This window comes from Salminus brasiliensis, chromosome 4 (genome assembly GCF_030463535.1).
Source record: "Salminus brasiliensis chromosome 4, fSalBra1.hap2, whole genome shotgun sequence".
NCBI lineage: Eukaryota > Metazoa > Chordata > Actinopteri > Characiformes > Bryconidae > Salminus > Salminus brasiliensis.
This window is the reverse complement of record NC_132881.1, coordinates 44476771-44495580: the sequence shown is the minus strand read 5'-3', so window position 1 is coordinate 44495580 and position 18810 is coordinate 44476771. Positions and strand designations below refer to the sequence as shown.

General features: G+C 43.8%; 1 protein-coding gene across 3 annotated transcripts; it reads right to left on the bottom strand.

Annotated features, from left to right (window-relative positions):
- Positions 1-405: 405 nt before the first annotated feature.
- On the bottom strand, positions 406-18274 carry lsm6 (LSM6 homolog, U6 small nuclear RNA and mRNA degradation associated). 3 transcript variants are annotated; one of them, XM_072677139.1, is made up of 4 exons: positions 18175-18274; positions 4514-4613; positions 3104-3217; positions 406-600 (listed from the first exon to the last, which is right to left on the bottom strand). In XM_072677139.1, exons 2-4 carry the CDS (start codon positions 4605-4607, stop codon positions 566-568), a joined length of 243 nt encoding a protein of 80 aa, XP_072533240.1. In that variant the 5' UTR covers positions 4608-4613; positions 18175-18274; the 3' UTR covers positions 406-565. The 3 variants fall into 3 exon arrangements, with proteins under 3 accessions (XP_072533240.1, XP_072533242.1, XP_072533239.1); XM_072677141.1 differs by lacking the exon at positions 18175-18274 and adding an exon at positions 9592-9718; XM_072677138.1 differs by lacking the exon at positions 18175-18274 and adding an exon at positions 6839-6927.
- Positions 18275-18810: the final 536 nt, after the last annotated feature.

The following is an 18810-nucleotide window of genomic DNA, read 5'->3' as shown; positions in this document are numbered from 1 at the left end:
TGGCTTGCTGGCCATATTCTGAATCCTATTTCCCCTCACCTGCCCCTGGCTCACTAAATTCACTGTTCTTGACAATGCTGCAACCACACAATCCACACTTCAAAGACGGTAGAAGAAAAGATGGAATACGGCCTCTGCCTTTAACCCATAACCCATGGGGAACACACACATACACACAAGTGATCACACGTGCCCGGAGCAGTGGGCAGCCATACAGTGCCAGCTTGTCAAGCCAAGGTACACAACCCGGTGTACTAACCACTGTGTTACCACAGCCCCACCGCTACATTTAACCAGATGTTTACCGTAAGCTGTAAACAACCATCTGTAGCAGTTAAAGCCCATTTATGTATTACATGTAAATGTGAAAATCAATAATCAGATTGTCTTCAAACACATCAAAGGTCAAATAGGGGAAAAATGAATTTATTGCATCGCGTATGCGTAATAATACTAATACAAATTTTACAAAAGGTCACTGAGAAACAAAAACTTCAGTGTTTTAGCAGTAAATTAACATAACACACCAACAGCAAACAATAACCATCCCAGTTCAGAAGCTCCTTCACATCTTCCTCTTCTGGGTGCTGATGTATAACACTAGAGAACAGAGCAGAAAACACATTAGACGAGACGTTAGAGGAGACGGATGCTGAAGACATAAGGGTAACACTTTGTTTTAAGGAAAACAAATCAGGTGGTCATAATAAGGCCTTGCTCTTTGTTTCATAAGGCCTGAATTAGCTGTTTGAGCGTTATTCATTATAACTTTTATTAATTTATAATTAGAAATGTGAACATCTACAAAATAAATGTATTAAATAATAATAAATAATAATAAATTCCCGGAGTACAAGCATGCATTAGCCCAAAGTTCATTATTATAAGCAATTAGCGAGACGTTCCTGATTCAATCCAGTGACTGCAGCCGGCCCAGGCATTCATAATGGATGGAGTATCGGCTTTTAAGGCCTCAACCCACTTCCGATTCTTTGGTTTGCTGAAGCAGAACGCCATCTAGGCGTTATTTATTGGCATGATCTTCAGCTGCAGTGATGAACTGCCAGACAGAGTTCATCTGTGACATTATTTCAGTGAGGAAAATAAAACAGGGCTTTAATTGAACTGGTAAGTGTGGTGACGTTACCAGTAACCAGTAAGCAGCCCAAACAAAAGCTCAAGTTGGTCCTAATGCTAACTCTCCATTCCATCTTAAACAGTGCCGCAGTTACAGTGTGTACATTTCAACAGCAGAGTGTAACTGCTGCGTTATTTAAGGTGGAATGGAAAGTATGGTGGTTCTGTTCTACCAGAGAGAACCACACTCCTGTCTTCGGTTCCAAACCAGCTCTAAACCAGCACCAAGGAGGAGGCTAAAGCTTATGCTAAAGCTAATGCACACACACCAAGTGATCAGACTGCAGAGCTGTAAAGGAACTGGGAGCTGAATGGTCAGGGAGGTCAGTCAGACTGGACTGTACGATATTAAACACTATAGAGTTTTTAAACAGTCGTTTAAAAAGCTTCTCCAAACAAAGTAGATGAGATTAGACTTTAGTCTGATTATAGAAACTGATACTAAAAGTGATTTTACAGCTGTTTACTGTTGTTCATTAGCACATCTGACCGAAGTTGTGTAATATTTATGGAAATACTCGAATCGGATTAGATTGGATCTATAGTGGCTGAAAATCAGCATTAAGAGACTCCAGATCAGATCAGGGTGGTATAAAACCTGTTTTGGGACATTGGTCCTAATAATCAATGATTTTTACACAACGGATTCTGACTGCTTGCTATCAAGCATCTGTCCGTTTGTTACTATTATAAACATCAGAGAACTTCAAACTACCAAAAAGGCCTCCACTGAGAGTATGGAGCGTTAATGGATCGTTGGATCGTTAATTAAGGGAGCACTTTATTCTTTGTCATAGCCCATCATCGTTTCTGCTCCATCACTACAATGCTCCATCAGTGTAGTACCTGGGCTGTTTCCTTCAGCAAGCCTCTCATTATAGGCAGTAATACAGATCCGCTGCTGTACTGCTGGTTTTGTTGCAATTACGGCCAGATATTCTCATTTAACCCAGCTGCCGTAAGTTCAGCCATCAGTGACTTTCTATGCTTTAACACATCTGATTCGACTCATCAGGTAATTACTAAGCTATTTATGCAGGACCTGGTCTATTGGAGGAAAATATGCAGTTCATGGCCACTTCACATATTACAGCACAATGAGCCATGTACTTGGCCATGATTCTTTACACTACATTGTTTGACATCTGGTTTGAATCTGGTGGAGTGCTTCAATTTGGAAAGCACTATAAAATATTTTAAATATATATAATGTAGGTATATCATACACATCATTCCAGAGAACACAGTACTTCCACTGCTCCATAGCTGAATGCTGGGGGGCTTTATACCCCTCTAGCCCATGCCTGGCATTAGGCAGCATGGTGCCAATAGGTTCATCGTGTTTATCTGCTCCAGACTCCTATTCTATTGGGAATACCTCTGCTTCTACAGGAATTACACAAGCTGTGTGTGTGTATTTGTGCGTTAGTGTCAGCAATGGGTGCATTTTAAAGTAGCTGAATGCATTCATTGAAAGGCGTGTCCACAATTTTTAGGATATAGTGTATAGGACTAGAGACCCTACCTAGGTGAATGTGCTCTTCCTATGCTTTCTTCCTTGACCAAAACCTAAGACAGACGCTTTAAACGGCCTAGTGAAGGACTGCAGAGTTCGGGATTTAGGTCAAAATGTATAAAATGCTAGAGATAAGCTAAACTGGTTGTTTTTTTTAAACCTTTCAGGAGTACTCCCAATTTGTCAAGTACTGTATTTTACCATCTTACTCACATCTAATGACCATAAGGACACGACATTTACATGTGAATGGAGGGCAATGGCTGGAGAAGTACAGCTACAACGGTACAGAGCTCATATCTGCCTTTACTAGTTAATTACACATTACATTACATATTACACTTTACACATTAATAAAAGGCTATACGATTGCCTTGGCACAATTTTAGCTGTAGGTCTTCGTGAATACACATGCAGACATTAATGAGGGTTTTTTGGGGGGCTACCTACCATTGTTTCCCCTCAGAAACGCATCTCCATACTTGTTCTTCAGCTGGCCATTTACATACTCCTCCGTCTGCTCCACGGCGATGTTCATGTAGCCATCAAGACAAGCAAGAACACCTGTGGAAGGTAGGTAGGTAGGTAGAACGAGGATTCAGAACGAGGCTCAAAGAAAGAAGGAATGCCGCAGCTGATTATCAATCATTTTACAATTCTATGAACGAGGAGAGTCAGAGCAGGGGGAGTGCGCAGCATGTAAAGGGTTGAGGCTGGACAGCTGTAAGACCACTAAACAGCTGTAGCTAAAAAAGTGAAATGTAAGGAATTAATGAGAATACATTCACAGAACTTAACTTGAGCTGTCTCTAAGGTGTCTAACTTAAATATATACAGTAAGTTTGTTATTGTTTTGTCACAGATTATGACATTATATGGACAAAAGTATTGGGACACCCACTTAATCACTGTTTCTTCCAACTATCTACAGCGTTTTCAATGAAATAAAATATAAATAATCCAATAACTTAATCACCACATCCCCCCTCATCCCAAAAGTACTGGATAGAGCTCCACCACCTTCATTCCAAAGAACACAGTTCTTCCACTGCTCCACAGCTCAATACTGGGGGGGCTTTATACCCCTCTAGACCCAGGCCTGACATTAGGCAGCATGGTGCCAATAGGTTCATGTTTATCTGCTCCAGAGTGTCCTATTCTATTGGAAACACTTCTCTACAGGAACTTGACAAGCTGTGTGTGTGTGTGTGTGCACGCATTTGCACACCTTTGCATTTACATTAGAAGGGATGTCCACAAACATTCGGACATATACCACAACACTGGCTATGCATGTAGAGAAAAATAAGGGGCCCTGAAGGGACATAACTTAAAATCTTGTCGTCAAAAAACACCAAAAAAAGGATCGATTGTTTAGCCACTGTTCTGTATGGGTCTGCTTTTTTCAACCACCAAAAAGATGAGATGGATTTTTCACTGTTGGCATTTCAAGCCACAAAAAACGATGATACAACATAAGCTGCCACACCGCTCATCAAGTGTGGAGTGGGTTAAGGAGAGAGGACGTTCAGCTGATGACCATACTACACTGATGACAGTGTTGGGAAACATGTGGAGGCCATGCTAGCTGTGTGTGGACAGCAGTGAAGAACACGTAGGAAGCAGTTCATTTAGATCATTAAAAAAATAAATTAATAAAGTAGTGTGAAGTGATCCTCAAGGCCAGAAGAGGATCTACACAACACTTCATTTTGAGTACCAGTGTGCATAACTGGAAAATCCTCTTGTTATAACGGAAGTAAACTACATCATGGACGCAGAGTCTACACACAGCTAAGCAAAGCACAAGCTCATTCTGCTCAACTACTCAGATAACCTAAACAGCAGTGCTGATTTTACCTCTGTAGTCCACTCCAGAATTCAGTTTCACCACCACTGGCCTTCCGATGATCTGCTTCAGGAAGTCACTGGGGGTCTGCTTCCGGAGACTCATTTTTGTCTGTCAGAGAGCAAAAAGAAAATCAACAAACATTTAATATCTACATAAAAGATCAGACTATTCTTTTGGTAATAACTAGACAAGCTGTGTGTGTGTGTGTGTGTGTGTGTGTGTGTGTGTGTGTGTGTGTGTGTGTGTGCGCATCTGCACATCAGTCTCAGCAATGGGTGCAACTTAAAGCAGCTGAATGCATTCATTAGACGGCCTGATAGCTCTTTATTAACCCTTTAAAACCATTACTTAACTTATTGGTATATTAACTCATTTTGACATTGACGTTAACATCTACTACTCAATTAATGAGTGTTTGAGGGTGAGGAACTGAAGTACAAGGGCGACATACATGCATTTAGAATTTAAAGGGTTAAAGCATTACAGTTTTGATGGTTCTGCTATTACACTAAAACTCTTTTTACTCCATTTTCGGCAGCATGTGCCATTATACATGACTCTGAAATAAGGGAGAAACCTGGAAGGCTGTGCAGGTCAGGAGTTTGGACCTTGCTGTGCATGCCTGCTATTTTTCCAGTGGTGTGTGTGTGTGTGTGTGTGTTGCTATGAAAGCACTATGTGACCACTGGTCCTCACCAGCATGCATGATTAACAGCAGTAGCCCAAGGTTATTTTTAGTGGTGCACCGGTATCTGCACAAATACTGGTAGTATCGGTATCGGCAATAGAGAGCACTGATACCATGAAGCTTACCGACGGCCTACATTTTTAACATAGAACATTTAGTTTGATTTGTTATGAAACCAAACCAGTAACAACTACAACAACCAGTAAAAGCCAGTCATAAATAATTATTACCATTAAACTGACGTTTACTTTGACTTTCACTTTTTCTGTTTCCATGTGCTGCTTTGTTTTTTATTGGTTCTGAAACTAGAAGTTGAGTTTCAGCAGCTTGTTTAAAGGAAACACTGAAGTTTAGGAGCCTTTTACACCGAGTCGTGAACCTGAATGTGAAATTTGCTGCAGAAGCTCTTTCTGTTTCTAAACTGGTGTTCTCCCACTGCTCTGAAATGGGAATTTTAACACCAGTTAAAATCTGTTGATGAAGCTGAGCCAGATTACGCTTCTCTACCTGCATGTGTTCCTGTATTGAAGCCATTTAAAATTTTTCACAGCTCTGAAACTTAAATGCACGGATCCTCAACCTCAAACGCTGTCCTTTCAAGCTTATTAGATCTTATTTGGCATCAGATATAAAAAAAAAAAAAAAGTACAACCTATAAAAAGTGGAACTTCATAAATATCAGTATTTAGAGCCGTCTATCCAGTATTTAAGTCAGAGTTGTATCGGTACCAGCAGATACTTGAAAATCTGGAATCTGAAAAGGAGGAGACTGTTAGTGCTTATTAAACACTGATCAGCTGCAGGTTTCATTACTAACAGTGTAATTAGACTGGGTTAATTATGAGATGAAGAGCAGTATATCTCTTCAGTATAAATCACTGTGTTCACTACAGATCTGAGGATCTGAACAGTAGTTTATAAGAATCTGTGGATACTGATGCTTTTGGTCTTTACATATTGTGATATTGTATTTATACCATATCACCCAGCCATACTTTCTATGGTCTATATTAATACTGAAATACTGAAATTTCACAGTTGTCAAAAAACACAGATACTAGGTAGTGCTAGGGTTTTGGGGAGTCACAAAACATGCATGTCTGCTTGACATCGTGTTACTAGACTGAATATTTACCATTACAATATTATTACAGTAATAATAATAATAATAAATTATTATTAGACATTATTATTATTAGATTATTATTAGATATTATTATTATTATTATTGTAATAATAATAATAATAATAAATTGTTATTAGATAATAATAATAATAATATCTAATAATAATTTATTATTATTATTATTATTATTATTATTACTACTGTAAAATTAACTGTGTGTGCCATATCTCTCTCTACGGATAAAAACAATCACATAAAACCACCCAGAAATTGAACTGTATCCTAAAACCACCCGTTTATTAAATGCAGCTTCTAATAAAAGCGAACTACGCTTCATCTCACTGCCAGCAGTTAGCCTAGTTAGCCTAGCTAGCCTAACTACACCTCTACCTCCAAACCCTCAGTAAAACACCGCGTTTTAAAACCAGCACTCTGCTGTAAAGCTGAACTACAGCTCGTTTGAATAAAAATCTGCATTATTTCACACACAGGAACAAAGAACCGCGTCTTTATACTCACGTTAGCTTAGCACAGCTCAGCTTAGCGGCTACAACAACGCTCCCTGCACGTCGCCCCGGTGTTTATGGCGCTCAGCCAATCAGCTGCCGAGAGCAATACAGTAATACGGGAGCTGTCGAGGGACATTTCGCCTTCAGCGGAAGCGCTTTAATAAAATTAAGCGATTTTATAAAATAATGTTAGTATTTAGAGAACTGACACTTGACAGATGTTTTTTTTTTCAAGACAGCATTGCATTGTGTCATGTATTTTAAAAAATAATAATTATATGTATATTACAGCTCCGGAAAAAAATGAAGAGACCATCCTACACGATCAGTTTCTCTGGTTTTACTATGTATAGGCAATGTGTTTAGGGAAATTAATTTAATTCATTTTCATAAACCATGGACAACATTTCCTCTAAATAAAAGAGAGCTTTTTAGAGCTTTTATTTGCAGAAATGACAACTGCTCAAAATCAACTGCTCAAATAATGCAAATAAATGATGATAATAATTATAATGTAAAGAAGTTGCTATTTATATTAATACAGTACGAATATCTGAACTTTGAGAGCATTCAGAAATCACTATGGTGGAAATAACCTTGATGGCCAATCACAGCTCTCATGTCTAGGCCGGCTCTCCACTAGTCTTTCACATTGCTGTTGGGACTTTATGCCGTTCATAATCTGCAAATTCAGCTAACTCAGCTTTGTTTGATGAAATGCCTGGAATAAAATGACTGGCATACACATAGAGATGCAAAATTAAGGAAATAACTTGTGTATATATATATATATGGAACAGTATGTGGAACAGTGTGTAAGGGAAGGCCTTAAGGTCCCCTAAGGCCGTGTGTAGGGACCCAGGGACCCAGCCATCTCTCTTCACAGCAGCAAGCCTGGCTGTGTGTTGTCTTTTAAAAATCGGTACACTTTAATTACTTAAATTTCAACTAAGGGGACCTTCAGCAATCAAACAACATGGTCCTAATTTTTCTAAATTTTAACATCCTGTCAATAAATCAACCAACATGTCACACAAAAGAAGGTCCCTGTGTAGCGCCGAACACAAGCTTCTTCAGAACAGCTACGCCGTTTCCTGCGCTCATGAATATTTCTTTACAGTGCTCTATAAAGCGCAACACTTTAACACACAATTCAATAGAAATACATAATAATATATAAATAAATGAAATAATAAATAATACAAAATAACAATTACAATTTTACATTAAAAACACTCTTATATTTTTAACACCTATGCTATGCATGTGCTAGTTGGAATCCTACATTTAAAGCCTTTAGCAGACGATCTTCTCCAGAGCAACTTACAGAAATGCTTCACTGCTTACTCCGAAAATACCCTTAGCTAGTTTGTATAGTCTAGAGTCCAGAAGTCAGTATGGAGACACAATACTCTACACTACTCTACACTCTGCCCAAGTACTCTCAGAAGAGGAGGGTCTTCAGTCTGGGTTTGAGGACAGCGAGTGTTCGGACACCCAGGGGAAGTTTGTTCCACCACTTTGGTGCAGGACAGAGAAAAGTCTGGACGCTCGTCTTCCGTGGATCTTAAAGGATGGCGGGTCGAGCCGAGCCGTACTTGAAGCTGGAAGGGCTCTTGGTGCAGATCGGCTTTTGACCATCGCCATCAAGTACGGAGGGGCTGGCTGGTCCAGTCTTATCTTTGTAGGCCAGGGCCAGGGTTCTGAATCTGATGTGGGCAGCAGCTACAGGAAACCAGTCAAGAGAGAACGCAGCAGAGGAGTTACATGCCCACTTCCCACTTCCGTAAATCGGAATTACGAGCATGTCATGTTCAAGTTCTTTGTTGTTGGAGATTACTGCACCTTTTTCCTCCAGCATGTTAAAAGGTTAAAGGTCACCCTAACAAGTTGATGGGATATTCATGTGCGGGGACTCATATTCACCATAATTCTGACAGCAGGTGAAGGCAGCATTAGTCTCCTGCACATTAGGAATCACAGAGCCACGATTACTGTAAGCACGGTTCTATATAGGTCCGGAAAGGGTTCCACCACAGTGTCCAAGAACCTTAAGTTAAGTGGTACTCCTATGTACCAGTCGTATGTAGCTCATGTGGGGGTGCGAGAGCTGCTTGCCTCTATAGGCTTGTACAAAAACATGCACTCTCATAAACGTGGAACAGCTTCTGGTGTAAAACAGGCTTTAGCTCCACTGTTAGCCTCATTAGCATGCATGGTTGAGCTAAGCTAAGAGGAACAACACTTCAAACTACATCCATTATTAGCTCTGGTTTCACCACGTATTCCCCGCTCCTCCTCTACTACAGCCGCTCTGTCCAGAAGACCTGGAAGACAGAAGACAGCGTGAAGGCTGAGGTTAGAGGAGGATGTAGGTGGAGGACAAACGGCGAGGAGGGAGCAAGGCTGGAGAGCGGTGCGCACTGCTTTCAGGCAGAGCAAAGCAGGAACCTGAGAGGCAGAATCATAAAGCACGTCTGGCGCATCCAGACAGTTTGCTTGTTAGCGGGGCATGGCGAGCCCTGCGGAGGCTAGAGGTTAATTTGGTATCTGGCGCCGTGTTAAACTAAGGTCAGCGCTACAAGTCCTTAAGTCATAAACAAGTGTGGTTAAGAACCGCGTACACACCTAGGCACAGGTTAATGAATATTCAATGAGTATTTTTTTTCCCCTTATCCTTCCTCTCGTCGCTTCCCTCGGCCCGTGTCCGGAAGGGCTTTGGAGGGTTGGAGGGAAGAGAATTGGAGCCTTTAACGCCTTTACCTTAATCAAAGCGATTGTTCGCTTCCTGGCGGTATGCTTTCTGAAGGTCCAGCTGGAGAATAGGGTTGATAATAATGGAGCGCTAGTGCGATGCAACTGTCCTAATGTTGTGAGCTGAACGATACACACACACACACACAGTGCCCACACACACACACACACACACACAATATTGACCTTCCTGGTGTACTGCAGCTCATTCTTGACTTTATTGGAAGGGAGCCAAGAGCCCGGCTTGTTAAGTGATACTGAATGAAAACACAATGGAGCCGTGGAGACACAACTTGGGTTTCACAAGCTTTTTCCTCTACGCCATTGTGCCAGTTGCCTGGAGAGGCAATGAGAATGCTTCCCTCTGCCTCTGTGGTTGGAAAAAGGAGACGTTTTAACCTTATTGACCTGTCCTTCTGGAGCGGCGCTGGTCTGCCGCTCCACGTTTTCTTTCATGATGAAATGAATAAAGCGAATAATCGGCGGCTCGGCGGCTTCTCGCAGGCTTCTCGCCGCTGGGTGTGGGAGGGCCTCATGCAAATCCAGAAGTGATTTGCGAAAGACAAAAGACAGCACAGACCGCTCGCACACACTGCGAGCGAGCCTTGGATGGGTGCCCTGAGCCCTGACCGGTGCGAAAGCGGTAACTCAACAGTAATAGCCGCCCGGCGAGGGCAGATGGGACTGTTTTTTTGGGGCCTGCCTCCGAGAGACTGCGGGGGTGCTCAGATGGACACTGGCACAGTTGATTTGCTGGTACAACCTGCTTCACCTTTCCAAGCCCCTGAAGACCTGAGAGGGAGGGGAGGCGAAATGAAAAGATTACAGAGGGAGCTATGGCAGGGTTAGTGAGAAGAAGAAGAAGAAGAGGAGGAGGAGGAGGAGGGGGGTCAGTAGGAGCTAAGGAGGGGAAAAAAATAGGGGGTGGGGTGTGGGGGGTGTGGTAACCCTCAGCCGCCGCAGGCATTCACTAGGAAGAAGACGGAAGGGAGGCATGAGGAGATGGACGGATGGCGGGGAGAGTCTAGACTGAGCTGACCTTCGCGGGCGAGGGCTTTCTCTCCGGGGTCAGGCTGGATATGGAGGGGGGGGGGGTATAATGGAAAAACCTCGAGGGAGTTTTCAAATGAAAACCAGATTGGCTGCCGGCGTGTACTTTCTCTCCCACCCTCACCCTCCCCCCATCCGCCCTCTCCCTAATCCTCGCACTGGATGGAGGTAATAGCTTAGAAATGATGGTGGATGGAGGGGTGGGGGGAGGGAGTGGGGAGGATGAGCGTCGCCTTGATCAAAAAAATGAACAGCGGAGCCTCGCTCGCCTCTCCTAACACCCAGATCCATCCAGGCCTAGCCTATAACTGAGCAAAGATAGCTCACGCGGTTATGGACTGCAGCCAGAATGCGATTCCAAGTCTCTGGCTGTGGCCTCTAGCCCTGTGTCAAATATGTGTCTGATGCGAATTTGTATCCAGGCCTTATTTCTGTTTGAAAAGGGATCACGTGAATGTATGAGGCGCTGAGCCACATTACTCTGTCTTACATAGCTCTGATGTCACTGCCTTAAAGGACCTATACAATGGAAATCTGCGTTTCTGCTGCTTTCTTGGTGTAAACATTGATAAGGGTTCGAAATTGGACCCAGAGCTGCAATATCAGCCTGTTTTAAAAGCCCATGTCCTACATTTTTTTAGAAGCAATTAGAATTTACTTGTATGAGACTGTTTTTCAACCTCCTTTCAATCCTTAAAATATTTGGTACTGTGCCTTTAATGCTGGTTTATGAAGATAAAAACTGCTGTAAACACTGTCTATACAGTGTGTTTATGGACCCAGGGCTCTGATGTCAGCCTATTTAAAGGGCCTGAACCTACATTTTCTTACATTTTAAGTTTACTTCTAATATTTGTGTGGTTTTATGCACAAATATTAAAAGTAAACTTAAAATGTAAGAAAATGTAGGTTCAGGCCCTTTAAATAGGCCGACATCAGAGCCCTGGGTCCAGCCGTAATTCATTTTTCCAACCTCTATCCATCCCTTAGAATTAATCACTGCGCCTTTAAGGCTGATTTATGCAAATTACTTCTGTTCTGATTGGCTGCCCAGTGTTACTCCCAGCTCACAACTGATGTTAGACCTTGTTCAGAAAGTAGTCCGGGTTTCTTAATGAGTGAGCTGAACTGTTGTAGGCTGAACAGGTGGTCCAGTGAGAATGTGCCAATAGAATAGGACTCTATGGAGCTATATTGACACCATACCTAATGCCAGGAGTGGGCTAGAGGGATATAAAGCATTGAGCTGTGGAGCAGTGGAAGAACTGTGTTCTCTGGAATGATGGATAGTTGGTGCTCCATTTAGTACTTTTGGGATGAGTCAAGGAGTTGGGGATGATAAGATCGTCATCCCACATCCTGACCTCACTATTGCTCTTGTCGCTGAATGCAATCAGATCCTCACAGCAATGTTCTATAATCCAGTAGAAAGCCTTCCCCCCTGGACAGTAGAGACAGTTACTCCAACAAAAGCAGGATACACTCTTTTTGATACCCTGGATTTGGGAAAAACTATTAAAAAAATGGTGTCCCAATACTTTTGTCCATATAGTGTATCAGTCTTAAGGTGTAAAATGTATAAAAATTAGTTATGACACACAAACAGACTCCACAGGTTTCAACTTTAACAATGTTTACATCAAGATAGCAATACAAATGCCACTTTTATTTACATATATCAGAATTAAAGGCACAGTAACAAATATTTGAAGTGGCTTGAACTCTAAAGGGACAAAGAGAGGTTAGAAATCAGTCACATAACAGTGAATTGTGATAGTTTGTGGTACACCAAACCACACACATGATGTTATGAATGGATTTCAAAAAATAAAATAAAAAATAAAATGTCAAATATGGGCCCTTTAATAGGGTCTGGACTATAGAAAATACATAAACATATTAAAAAATGACCAACACACTAATAATCTTTCGTAAACGTCCACCTAAAGTTCAGTCTGTGCTGTTTACTAAAGCTTCTGCCCTGAAGTGTAGATCGAAGTCAGCGGCTCATGATGAATTATTAGTTAGACCTGTCATTGCAGTATAGTGTTGCTTCACTGAAGCTAATTGTAGCTAATGAGACACATCGATAGATCCTCTGCGGACTCACCATCAGCACTGAAAGTGAAATACAGCTGGACTTTGCTATGGTTACTTGTGAGTTATGAACCCACCGTACACACTGTAAGTGTATGTAGGCTACAATAAGTGTGTGGGGGGACAGATAGAGAGGCGGGGAGAAAGAGGGCAAGTCCAGGGCACAAGTGCTCGCTGCAATTTGGAGGAAATCCACCGAGCCTCTCCAAGATGAAAGAAAAGAGCTTTGTGCGGACAGCAGAGGAGCCTGGGAGAGGCTGTGCAGTCCCAGACCTCAGAGGTTGACGTGCCCAACCCCCTCCACCAAAACCTGCGGGGTCCTTTAGCCCTGGTGGAAGAGGCTCTCTCGACGACCCCAGTCCTGCATGCATGTGCCCCTGTCTACAACATGTCAGGCCATCCAGAACTCGCCTGGAGAGGGAGTTAGAAGAGAGGAAGCGGAGAAGAGAGCCAGCAGTAGTCCTCCTGCCTCCAATCTGCTGTGCCTCAGCTCCTCAGTTTCCCTTTGTAGTGGACCATTTTCTACAGCAGGGGTCATCAGCTGTGGTCTTGGAGGGCCAGTGTTCAGCACAGTTTGGTGATTTCCCCACTCAGGCACACAAAACTAAACCTGGTCATTAACTGCTGGGTTAAAAGTGGTGTGTTTGAGCAGGACGACTGCAAACGTACAGGCAGGGAAAAGACTTTCTGGTTAACTGTAGCTCACAGATGCTGATAGGGGAGCTGCCCCCTCCAACAAGACCCCCAAAATCTCAGCATCTTCACTGAAAGCCCTGACATTACTTATCCTTAGAGGCGCTGGGCATGATTCTGGAGAACGGCTGTTGATACTTGATCTCAACAGCAAAACAAATATAACCCTGCATTCAGTGCTCATACAGAAGCCCCCCAGCCCCCAAATTCATGTATGCAAATTTCCATGGTAACGCCATTAGGCCTATGGACCAAAACACAGCAAACACAAACACAGCTTCAAAAAAACACTAGCTAGCTACTAGCCTCACCCAACATTGCTACCACAGCTAATGGCCTTGTCCATTATTGAAAGTATTTTATCAAGTAATTAGCTTTAGCCAGCTTTAGCTACAGCTACCATGGTGTTAGCACGTTGGCTAATGACCTCGTCCAATATTTCTACCCTGATTCCTAACATGTTAGGGCGCCATCTAACAGCCTTGTCCAAAATGTTGATAGCGGTTATTGTATGGTGCGTCAACACCACCCCAAGTAGTTATGGCTTTAGCTTTAGCATTGCTGTGAACATCTGAACGTTAGTGAGGTCAGGATGTTAGATGTTCACCACCCCACCTCATCATCCCCAGCTCATCCCAAAAGTACTGGATGGAGCTCCACCATCCATCATTCCAGAGAACACAGTTCTTCCACTGCTCCACAGCTCAATGCTGGGGGGCTTTATACCCCTCTAGCCCACACCTGGCATTAGGCAGCATGGTGCCGATAGGTTCATTTTTATGTATCTTCTCAAAAGAGTCCTATTCTATTGGCAGTACTTCTCTACAGGCTGTGTGTGTGTGTGTGTGTGTGCATTTTCACATCTGTGTCGTAGCTGAATGCATTCTTTAAAAGGGGTGTCCACAAATATTTGGACATATAATGCAGATCTCTTTGGCCTTGCCCTTTGTGTTTGTTATTAATATGCTTTACAATACCCCTATGAAAAGCCTCACAGGCCTGCCAGGCTTTATGAATGGTGTCATTAGTGGCTATTAATTAATTAGGTCATACAACCTTACAAATCATTAATAAGATGTTTTAGCACAACTGAAAAAGGGCAATGGTGACCTATTGTTGGCTAAATAGTGAGCCTGCATTGATCTATACTGTTAAATCCTACAGGTTGATCGGCCGGTATTATATATGTAAACAAAACAAAAGACAGAATTAAAAGGACAGCTGACATCCTGCATGTCGTCTGTCCTTTCCGGGCATGCGAGCAGGGATGCCAGTCTAAAAATCCTTCATCTCCTCTGGCATTGGGACAGCCAGAAAAGTGCAAGCACCAGTTTCCAGGTCTCTGAAGAATGTTGATGGATGAGTAGGAAGAAGCTGTCATTTTTACAGTCTTTGAATACAGTCCAAGATTTCTGAGATGTTTTTCATCGCAAAATTGGTGCCCTCTCAGCTCAGAGCGACTCAGCGGGCTAATGCACTACCACTAAGGCCCGGGGCTCTCGAGTTTGAATCCCGGGCCATGCTGCTTTGCCACCAGTGGCCGGAGTCTGAGAGAGCACAATTGGCCGTGCACTCTCTGGTTGGTAGATAGCGCTCTCTCCCCTTATCGCTCTTAAATGATTTTGGCCAGCACATCTTCTACACAATTTGGAAGACCAACTACCCAATCCCTGTTTATGTGATCTCCCCCTGTCACTAGCAATGCCCCAGAACACTAGGAGGGTGAAGAAGGATGTCTCCTCCAACACATGTGAAACCAGCCACGGCCTCTAGGTAGGTAGCCAGCGCTCTCAGGATGTTGGATGATGATCACCACCCCACCTCATCATCCCCAACTCATCCCAAAAGTACTGGATGGAGCTCCACCATCCATCATTCCAGAGAACACAGTTCTTCCACTGCTCCACAGCTCAATGCTGGGGGGCTTTATACCCCTCTAGCCCATGCCTGGCTAGTCTGAGAGTCTAGTGAGGCCAGAGTCTAGGTAGCTAGCGCTCTCAGAGCAAAGCACAGCTCCCCACCTGGGATACAGCAGCTAACAGATGCCTGTGCTGACCAACATCACACTAGGAGTGATATGACAAAAAGGGAGTGCCATCAACCCACCACTGAGAAAGCAAGGCCAATTATGCTCTCTCTGACACCGGCTGCTGATGGCAAGCAGCATGACCCGGGATTCGAGCCAGCGATCCTCAGATCATTGTGGCAGCGCCTCTGGACCACTGCACCTCTCAAAGCCCTCAGTGTAGACATCTTGAAGGCTTCGGAGGCTTACCTGCTCGTAAAGGGGGTTCCCAACTGATGTCAGGAAGGAAGGCAGACCTGTGATTGAGAATTATGAGGCCTGTCGTCCTCTGAAGAGGGTCTGACGCAGGTGCTAAAGCTGCTAAAGTGGCCAGAAGAAGGCGTATGTGTGTGTTGTCTGGTTCCTGTTGCAGCGAATGCGCTCGACTCTGTATGTTTCCTTGTTGCTTGGGATCTAAAAGGGCCTCCTTGGCCAGCTGCAAAGGTTGGGTCGCGGTGAAACCGTGTTAGCGGTTTGATTGCATGCGTCGTCCATGTGATGTAAGCAGAAGTGTTGGGGATGGCAGAGTGGATGGATGGTGCTTATACAAAAAGGAACACTTCGTTGCGGCCATAAATATGCATCGTGACATTTGGAACAAAGCCCCCTCATCTTGCTTTCATGATGAGTTCTTTCCCGCGCCCTGTAACGGGCTGCCATACCGTCGCACCTTGTGGTTCATAGGCAATCTCCCCTGTTCATCTACATGGCCGATCACCTGAAAGGGCTGCAGTCAGGAGATATAGAGGCATTGGCGGTGTATGCTGAGGAATCTATACAGTGAAGTGAACATGACACAACTGTTCTTGGTGCTCATGCATCGAGGAGTGAATGGACGCTCATTCTAAGCAATGCTGCACAGATGATCCCCACTGAATAGCTGTGGGTTCATAACGGGACTGCTTGGACCTTGTGTTTCCATTTACTGTGTAATAACACACTTTAATTTTTATGATGAATCGACCAATAGAAATGCCCCAAAATTAGTGAATGCAGGTCTAACAGATCTGTATTTCTGCTGCTTGGAGTTTAACACAGTGGTTTTCATGCCAGGTCCTGCAGTGGCGCTACAGCAGCTAGTTGCCAAAGACAACAGGAAACCATGTTTAGGAGAATTCTGGATGAAAATGGACCATAAATGTCAAAAACAGTGAGAAAACAATGTGGTTCGTCCATTGGAAGTTAAGTATGCCACAGATTGCATGTACGTATGGCCGTACACTATGTGTCCAAATGTTTGTGGACACCCCTTCTAATAAATGCATTCAGCTTTGCACACACACAGCTTGACTAGACCCTGTAGAGAAGTACTGCCAATAGAATGGGAGTCTCTGGAGGAGATAAACATGAAACTATTGGCACCGTGCCTACTGGTTGACCAGCTTGGCCAGGTTGGTCATGCTGCTAAACCCTCAAACGTAACAGAAAACATACCCTTTGATGGACCAATCCGACCTGTCATACTGGTTGACTGGTTTGGCCAAAGCTGTTGGTTGACCATCTTGATAAAACTTGGTTATGCTGGCCACCCAGTATGGTCAAGCTGGTCACGTTGGTCAGCCAAAGTGGTCGTGATGGGCATGCTGGACAACCAGCAACTCAATTACACTGGTTGTCCAGCTTGGACAATGTATGGTAATGGTAATTCTTCTAAACCAAACAAGAGCATACCGTATTCTGGTCAGGAACTACTCTGGCCAACCAGTATAGTCAAGCTGGTCACGTTGGTCAGCCAATGTGGTCGTGATGGGCATGCTCGTCTACCAACTCAGTCATACTGGCTGACCAGCTTGGTTGGTCAAGCTGCTAAGCCAAATTAGAGCATACCCTATTCTGGTCAAGAGCTACACTGGCCAACCAGCATGGTCGAGCTGGTCATGTTGGTCAGCCAACGTGGTCGTGATGGACTACTGCTTGACCGGCTTGGTTGCTCAAGCTGCTAAGCCAAACGAGAGTCATACCCTATTCTGGTCAAGAGCTGAACTGGCCAACCAACATGGTCGAGCTGGTCATGTTGGTCAACCAATGTGGTCGTGTTGGGCATGCTGGTCAACCAACTCAGTCATACTGGCTGTCCAGCTTGGTCAAGTTGGTCATGCTGCTAAATCAAAGGAGAACATACTCTATTCTAGTCCAAAGATAAAGTGGCCTACCAGCATGGTCAAGCTGGTCACGTTGGTCAGCCAATGTGGTCGTGATGGGCATGCTGGTCAACCAAATGAGAACAAACACTATTCTGGTCAAGAGCTAAACTGGCCAACCAGCTTGATTGGCTTGACCTGGTCCAGCTGGTCTGGCTGTTTTTTCAGCAGTGATGAACTTTGAATGATGGTTTAGACAAAGGAAGAGGAACTAAAGAAGACAAAAGTTAATAAAAATTAAAAAATTAATAAATTAATCAAATAATAGTTGATGGGTTCTTCAGTTCTATGATTAATAATAATTGTATGAAAGCCTGATCTAGAGAGGCCCTGCCTTGCCAATTTCAGCGTGAAGTGTTTAGGAAGGGCTCGTTAATTAGCTGCTTAGTTGGATTGGTTGTGTTGGTTAGAGCAGAGAAAGCAACCGAACATGCAGGGCAGGTCTGCTGCTGGACCAGGTTGAGAGCCAGTGGTGCCAAACAGCTCTCTCTAAAACCTCTCACTCTGAAAAGAGATGAAATAGCCTCGGCAGCCAAGAACACTCACCTTTCAGCACCTGCACTCTTCTTACTTGGGTGAGGAGCTCTCTGCTTGTTCCTCTCCATCTCCGTCTTCCTCTTTCTCTCCATTTCACCCTCTACATATCACTCATACACACTTAGACACACACATACACACACATACACACACAGACGCCCACTCTGCCTTTCTGACCAGCAGTGCTTTCTGCCACAGAGGAGCCGTGAGTCAGACGCAGTGAATATTTATGCAGACAGAGGAGACGCGTCGCGTTTGATCCCGCAGCCTTCCATTTAGCATACAAACAACAAGGGGATTACACACCGAGATACGGCCTCAGCATGTCAGCAGAGGAGAGGCGAGGGGCGAGAGACACAGACAGAGAATGAGGGGAGACAGACGTACAGACAGAGAGAGAGAGAGAGAGAGAGAGAGAGAGAGAGAGGTTGACACTAATTTCTTTATCCTTTTCACAGGAGTGCAGTGTTACACCAACATTCCTGAGTGCCTCACTAAATCTGCCCTGACCACTCTCTCTCTCTCTCTCTCTCTCTCTCTCTCTCTCTCTCTCTCTCTCTCTCTCTCTCTCTCTCTCTCTGTCTCTCTTTTGCTCTCTCTCTCTCGTGCTCTCCTGCTCCCATTCTCCCAATCTGCCTTCTACTT

What these genes read in the sequence shown, in the direction of transcription:
- lsm6 (XM_072677139.1), bottom strand. Translation starts at nt 4,607, where the DNA reads ATGAGTCTCCGGAAGCAGACCCCCAGTGACTTCCTGAAGCAGATCATC. An exon ending in TTCTGGAGTGGACTACAGAG is followed by an intron (nt 3,218 to 4,513) that starts GTAAAATCAGCA and finishes TACCTTCCACAG; the next exon opens with GTGTTCTTGCTTGTCTTGAT. An exon ending in GTTTCTGAGGGGAAACAATG is followed by an intron (nt 601 to 3,103) that starts GTAGGTAGCCCC and finishes TCTGTTCTCTAG; the next exon opens with TGTTATACATCAGCACCCAG.